The sequence below is a fragment of the Chelonia mydas genome, chromosome 6 (genome assembly GCF_015237465.2).
Source record: "Chelonia mydas isolate rCheMyd1 chromosome 6, rCheMyd1.pri.v2, whole genome shotgun sequence".
NCBI lineage: Eukaryota > Metazoa > Chordata > Testudines > Cheloniidae > Chelonia > Chelonia mydas.
The window spans coordinates 74716129-74724156 of NC_051246.2; the positions used below are offsets into that span (position 1 = coordinate 74716129).

The 8028-nt window shown below is 42.5% G+C and overlaps 1 protein-coding gene across 1 annotated transcript in view; it reads left to right on the forward strand.

Annotated features, from left to right (window-relative positions):
• Window positions 1-7496, forward strand: part of GPR176 (G protein-coupled receptor 176) — a 73063-nt gene extending 65567 nt beyond the window's left edge. The window contains exon 3 of the mRNA XM_007069373.3: window positions 4950-7496. Within this exon, the coding sequence (XP_007069435.2) occupies window positions 4950-6060 (1111 nt within the window). The 3' untranslated portion in view covers window positions 6061-7496. The remainder of the gene's footprint in view (window positions 1-4949) is intronic.
• Window positions 7497-8028: the final 532 nt, after the last annotated feature.

Genomic DNA, 8028 nt, shown 5'->3' on the forward strand with positions numbered 1-8028 from the left:
CCAACACGGTGTTGGACCAAAACAGAAGTATGCGGTGTGTAAGATTAATATTGGGCAGGTTGGTCACATGACATAAGATAAATGGATGTTGCAGCTGCCAGAGGAAAGCAGACTGTCTTGTAAAAATAAGTGTGATACAAGTTAATTGCATAATTAATGCCAATTAAATTGACCTGACATCAAAGTTCTATGTTACTTGCAAGTAATGATCCCTACATTGTATATTGTACGAATGCTGTTTGTGCTAATCTGATAATGGTGTAGTTAACTTGAGTCACTTCTGTAAGGAACCAAATCATCCATTGACTTCAGCAGGGTTAAACCAGGTATGAATTTCGTCCAATGCCTTTCTATTAATATTGGGCAAAATATTGGATACTGCAGCTATGCCTGGAAGTGCCTCTTTAGCTTTCATTATAATTTCTGTATTTACTGGTCTTTATGATTTGACACTTCCTTCCCTATATGGTGTCTGACTGGGGAGAAGAGAGAATTATCCCTTAGAGTGTTGAGGATCTACTACATCCTGACATTTCAGGCATGATCAAGAGGGAGAATTGTATTTCACCTAATGCAAACTAAATGCACGAGCCCAAGAAAAACAGAATTTTCAAATGGGGAAAAGTGATTGGCCCATAACTGTTACAGCACTAGTGTGCATCAGGATAATACATACAAGTAAACATAGGGATCAATCCTGCAGGGCTTCTGCCATCAGAGCTCACATTGATTTTTTAGTAGGAGATACAGACAGCCACTCACACAGGGCTTGCAGGCTTGGGTGCAAAAGTTATATGCATATTGTTCCATTAGATACATCCCTGTTTTGAAGGGTTTAGCTTTGTAATTATAATTTGCTACTTTGGGTTTCATTAAAAAGTTTGCACCTTGTTTGAGCAAATCTGGCTGAGTTTCAAGAGCACTTGGACTGATTAACGGTGGGGTGGAAATCACTAGAAACTCAAGTGAGTTTTCCTTTGAGTTTTTGATGTTGTTCAAACTCTGAGCTCAAAAGGAAACTCAGGATGGGAACTCACCCCAACTAATTAAAGAAGAAGTTTACAGGAAGCCCTATGAGCCAAACTGGTGGTGTTTTGAACAACTCTATTTGACTAGACACATTTCCTCTTTACTATTCACAACTTAAGGATGGTGTTAGCTAAACCCAGTTCCTGCACTCTTGGTTTGTTCTGGTTTGAAGAGAGACTGAAAAAGAATTGTACTTTTCTCTTTTAACAAAAGGGGCTGGATGGGGCTGATCATTAAAATCTCTTGTTTTGTAGTTCCCTAGGCTTCATTAATTACTTGTGCCCCTGGTGAGATACTGTATGGACACTTTACAATGACTACTCTGTATACAAAACTGTTGTATCCAGTCAAACTAATCTTCATGGAGGGAGGCTTCTATCCAAGGTTGGTCTGCTATCAGCAATTTCAGCTTCTAATAGCATCTCTAGCAGTAAAAGCCATAAGGCATATCTGTGGTATCATGAGATGCCTTTGAAGTCTGATAGGTATTTTTATATTTACTAATTGGCTGGGGCTTACATTGAAGCTATTGTTCATCTCTAACATCTTCAAGGAAGAGGATATGGGGGTTTGCATGGCAAATTATTGAGTTGAGAAATATTCAAGATTCATATTCAAGCATCAGTATCTCAAACAAAAAACACTATACAGCTATCTGCGACTCTATAAGCAACAGACACCATGGTCACCAGTGAAACTGCATACTATGTGGGCCTCAGTGATAATATTCATGCCCTTCAGCATCAAAAAGCACAAGCCCCTACCACTTGATAAGGAGAATCCCTATGATTAGAAATAAGTCACCTAACGGACAATAACACCACAAATACATGAGGAGATCCTGATTTTTAAAAGCTCAAACATCCACATCTGCAAGCAAAAAAGAATATGAATTTGAGCATGTAATTGCTTCAGTTACCACAGATGGATGTGCAAATTGCTAGGTATGTTTATAACTGTCCATTTACTGATGGCCCTGGGCACCACAACTTTTGAAAATCAAATCCACATTATTTTCTACAGTAGAGGGACACATGCAGTGCTACATACATTGCGCCTAGATGCAGAAATCATACTGTACTGACAGGGCCTTGTACTTAAGCACCAACCATACTACAAAGCAAAATGTTTTAAAAAATTCTTGTACCTGTTTTTCATGCACATGCCAAGTAAAATTATATCCAATTTATTTTCAGTACTCTCTCTTGAAGAGTAGAGCTAAGACTCCTGAATTTTACAGCATTTATAGACATCATGCTTGCTTACACAGGGTGACTTACCACAGCCAAAAGCATGTATGCGACAGGACTCTCACTTCACTGACTTGCATGCCACATGCCACCAACTACTGCAACCATTCTCCAATCATATCAGCCAGGTATATTGTAGTGCTGCTTACAATTACATTTTGTTTAGAAACAACATCCGAAGATATTTAGGATGAAGACATTGATGGTGCATTAGATTACTGATCTAGCAAAATCTATCCACATTTCTTATTGCCCTACATTCAAATGTTGGGATTATTCTGTCCCTGTTTGTGACCTCTGACACTTTGGTTTTGGGGATTTTTTTTGGTGCTAAGTACTGTGGGAGGTAATCCATCATAGGACATCCTTCAGATTAACATTGAGACTCTGGTGTTTTGAATGAACATAAATGTGCCTCAGTCATTATTATTCTCTTTTCTGAATATGACCAGTGCAATGTGCATGGAGGTAAGAAAATTATGAGAGAGCCACTTGGAAGTTTCAAGACCAGTATAAGTATATTTTTAATGAATATAAATCCAGACAAAAATGTAATATAATCCCGGGTACGGTAGGGATAGCTATTGGCTGATTACTGACATGTGCTTCATAGAATCATAGAATATCAGGGTTGGAAGGGACCTCAGGAGGTCATCTAGTCCAACCCCCTGCTCAAAGCAGGACCAATCCCCAACTAAATCATCCCAGCCAGGGCTTTGTCAAGCCTGACCTTAAAAATATCTAAGGAAGGAGATTCCACCAGCTCCCTAGGTAACGCATTCCAGTGTTTCACCACCCTCCTAGTGAAAAAGTTTTTCCTAATATCCAACCTAAACCTCCCCCACTGCAACTTGAGACCATTACTCCTTGTTCTGTCATCAGCTACCACCGAGAACAGTCTAGATCCATCCTCTTTGGAACCCCCTTTCAGGTAGTTGAAAGCAGGTATCAAATCCCCCCTCATTCTTCTCTTCCGCAGACTAAACAATCCCAGTTCCCTCAGCCTCTCCTCATAAGTCATGTGTTCCAGTCCCCTAATCATTTTTGTTGCCCTCGGCTGGACTCTTCCCAATTTTTCCACATCCTGCTTGTAGTGTGGGGCCCAAAACTGGACACAGTACTCCAGATGAGGCCTCACCAATGTCGAATAGAGGGGAACAATCACGTTCCTCGATCTGCTGGCAATGCCCCTACCTATACATCCCAAAATGCCATTGGCCTTCTTGGCAACAAGTGCATACTGATGACTCATATCCAGCTTCTTGTCCACTGTAACCCCTAGGTCCTTTTCTGCAGAACAGCTGCCGAGCCATTAGGCCCCTAGTCTGTAGCGGTGCATGGGATTCTTCCGTCCTAAGTGCAGGAATCTGTACTTGTCCTTTGAACCTCATCAGATTTCTTTTGGCCCAATCCTCTAATTTGTCTAGGGCCCTCTGTATCCTATCCCTACCCTCCAGCATATCTACTTCTCCTCCCAGTTTAGTGTCATCTGCAAACTTGCTGAGGGTGCAATCCACACCATCCTCCAGATCATTTATGAAGGTGTGGATCTTCAGTCCTGTTCTGGAGCTAGATCTGTAAAGCCAGACTCTTGTTTAAGAGAAAGCAGAAACTGGTAGTCATTTGGCAACCCACATCATACTCAAACAGCTACCAAAACACTATCCTCATCTTCCTCCGTCAAGCCAGGAGACTGGCTTATAAACTGGAGAACACTTATAAAGTTTGCAGATGATACCAAGCTGGGAGGGATTGCAAGTGCTTTGGAGGATAGAATTAAAATTCAAAGTGATCTGGACAAACTGGAGAAATGGTCTGAAGTAAATAGGATGAACTTCAATAAGGACAAATGCAAAGTACTCCATTTAGGACAGAATAATCAGTTGCACACATACAAAATGGGAAATGACTGCCTTGGAATGAGTACTGTGGAAAAGGACCTGGTAGTCATAGTGAACCACAAGCTAAATATGAGTCAACAGTGTAATGCTGTTGCAAAAAAAGCAAACATCATTTTGGGATGTATTAGCAGGAGTGTTGTAAGCAAGACACGAGAAGTAATTCTTCCACTGTACTCTGCGCTGATTAGGGCTCAAGTGGAGTATTGTGTCCAGTTCTGGGCTGCACATTTCAAGAAGGACGTGGACAAATTGGAGAGAGTCCAGAGAAAAGCGACAAACTAGAAAACATGACCTATGAGGGAAGATTGAAAAAACTGGGTTTGTTTAGTCTGGAAAAGAGAAGACTGATGGGGGACATGATAACAGTTTTCAAGTACATAAAAGGTTGTTACGAGGAGGAGGGAGAAAAATTGTTTTTCTTAACCTCTGAGGATAGGACAGGAATCAATGGGCTTAAATTGCAGCAAGGGAGGTTTGGGTTGGACATTAGGAAAAACTTCCTAACTGTCAGCATGGTTAAGCACTGGAATACATTGCCTAGGGAGATTGTGGAATCTCCAGCATTGGAGATTTTTAAGAGCAGGTTAGACAAATACCTGTCAGGAATGGTCTAGATAATACTTAATTCTGCCATGAGTGCAGGGGACTGGACTAGATGACCTCTCAAGGTCCCTTCCAGTTCTAGGACTCTTTGATTCTCTGACTGTGTGATCCCAAACAATCAATACATATATTCACATCTCTTTAAACTGTCCTTGTTTTTTGGCAGGTACTACTCAGTTTTATACCCATTGGAAAGAAAGATCTCTGATGCGAAGTCTCGAGACCTGGTTATCTACATCTGGGCCCATGCCGTGGTGGCCAGCATTCCTGTATTTGCTGTGACTAATGTGTCTGATATTTATGCCATGTCCACCTGCACAGGATCCTGGAGCTACTCCCTAGGCCACTTGGTCTATGTCATTATTTATAACATCACCACTGTTATTGTACCGGTGGCTGTGGTGTTTTTCTTTATGATTCTTATCCGCAGAGCACTGAGTGCTAGCCAAAAGAAAAAAGTCATCATAGCTGCCTTAAGAACGCCTCAGAACACTATTTCTATTCCCTATGCCTCCCAGAGAGAAGCTGAGCTTCATGCCATGCTGCTCTCCATGGTTATGATCTTTATTTTCTGTAGCGTTCCCTACGTGACTCTGATGATTTACCGTACCATACTCAACATATCAGATATTTCAATCTTTTTGTTCCTCACTGCCATCTGGTTGCCTAAAGTCTCTCTGCTAGCCAATCCTTTGCTCTTTTTGACTGTAAACAAATCTGTACGGAAGTGCTTAGTGGGGACAATAGTGCAGCTACACCGGAGGTATAGTAGGAGGAACATTATCAGCTCTGGGAGTGTTGCAGATACCAACTTGGAGCCCAATGTCCGCTCTGGTAGCCAGCTTCTGGAGATGTTTCACATTGGGCAGCAGCAAATCTTTAAGCCAACAGAGGATGATGAGGAGAATGAAACAAAATCCATTGGTTCTGGTGACTTTCAGCAGAAGGAAATCCCTACCACCAGTTTAGAGGTAGAACAGACGTTCATTCAGAAATGTCTACAACACACCATTGCAGACTCGGCTGCTCAGGTGGCTCCTGCCATGCCAACAGAAGGCGAGCTGGTCAATGATAAATATTCAATGCAGTTTGGCTTTGGACCTTTTGAGTTGCCTCCACAGTGGCTCTCAGAAAATCGGAATAGTAAGAAGCGACTGCTGCCTCCCTTGGGGAATACCCCTGAAGAGCTCATCCAGACAAAGCAGCCCAAGTGCAAAGCAGAAAGAAAAATCAGCAGGAACAATAAAGTCAGTATCTTTCCCAAGGTGGATTCCTAGTAAGAGCAGGAGCTATGAATAACAAAGGAAGGCCACTTTCTACAGTACGTGATCCCATGGATCATTGTTATGCTGAAATTTGTTACAGGCTGATTTTTGTGCCAAATACATAAAAACAAAAGGGAAACATATAACAGAAGTGTTCCTTATGAATGTGTTTTCATCAAATATCTACTGGTGTCATTCCTGCTTTATTTGTGAAATCCAGACGGTAGTACAGGTCTGATTCACTTCCAAAGGGTATGTATGGCTTTGTGTACATTTCCTGTGAAACTTTCATGATGCGGTCTGGCAGCTGGTTTACTGGGCACTCCAGTGTTTAGTAAAATGAAAACATAACTATTCTGTGTTGCATCAGCAAGCCAATAGGCAGGACTTCAGGGAGCACAAAATGGAGGCAAAATAGGTAGGCCATGCCCCTTCTACACAAAAATGGACAGAGCAAGTTTCTGAGAGTTTCATTAATGAAATATAAAAAGATGCCCTTTCTCTTTAGCTGATCTCTTACAGCAAAGTAAAAAAATTGCCATGTCAGGAACAGCCCCTAGGTTTCTTATGCATGTTACTCTTCTCTTCCTTTTGTAGCCCAGTTATTTTCTCAGTTAAAGTATGCTCACTTTTGGCCTAAAAAGGATCAACTAGCAGAGAAAGCCCAATTACTGGTGTAGGAGGCCCCCCCAGATTGTTTAGAAATTAACAGAAAAAAACTTATAAAATAGCCATTTCCTCCCTTTAAAAACAAATGCATTTCCTGTAGTTTAATGAAAAGTAGACTGTAGTCCATGTGATACAGTTTCTTCCCAAAGGAGCATGCATAGATGTGCCTAGGGCATGAGCCAATGGCAGTTAGATCCCATGGTGATGTGCATGGTGCATATGCCTACTGGGTGCATGATTTCGGCATGCTGTAAATAGCCAGAGTCCTGGGTAAATATGTGGTCTGCTTGTGCCCTCTTCTTTTGACTGTTTTGTGAAAACACAAGGCATTACCTTTATTTGCCTGCATTTCTCAAGGTGCAGAAATTGTAATACCTTTTTAAAAAGTGATGTTGCAGCAAGCTGATGGTTAGCCTCCGAACGGAATAAATGTAAGTGCCATTCTTTACTCTTGGCGGGAGTAGGGAGACAGCACAACCCCTAAATTTCCTTTTAGTGGTGGGCATAAACCCCAAATACGCTAATTGTAATTTACACCACTCATCTCATACTAGATCGGGGTGGCCAACCTGAGGCTGAGAAGGAGCCAGAATTTACCAATGTACGTTGCCAAAGAGCCACAGTAATACGTCAGCAGCCCCCCATTAGCTTCTCCCCTCACCTGCTCCCAGTGCCTCCCACCCACCATCAGCCCCATCGATTAGCACCTTCCCCGCCCTCCCCGCACCTCCCGATCAGCTGTTTCGTGGTGTGCAGGAGGCCTCGGGGGAAGGAGGAGAGAGGAGCGAGGGCATGGCAGGCTCAAGGGAGGAGGCAGGAAGGGGAGGAGTGTGGGCAGGGCCTGTGGCAGAGCCAGGGGTTGAGCAGTGAGCACCCCCTGGCACATGGGAAAGTTGGCACCTGTAGCTCCAGCCCTGGAGTCAGTGCCTATACAAGGAGCCGTATATTAACTTCTGAAGAGCCGCATGTGGCTCTGGAGCCACAGGTTGGCCACCCCGTACTAGATCATCCAATATATGACTTTCACAGCAGATTTCCACACCTGGTGCCTAAATCCTTTGTGAATCAGAACCAAACTGTCCATTCTATCAAAAGGCTAGTCTATCTAGGAGTGCTCAGGCATTGTACCGTAGCTCACCTTCCTTCTTGATTACAGATGTATTGTTTTGCGTATCTTGAATGTGAATTTTAAACTGTGACAGTCTGTAAGACAAACTTAAAACTGCTGTACCCCTGGAACTTTAATCCTTGTTCAGTTGCAGGTGGCCCTTCCTTTCTTCCATTTCTGCATTTGCTGTTGTCTCACACTGT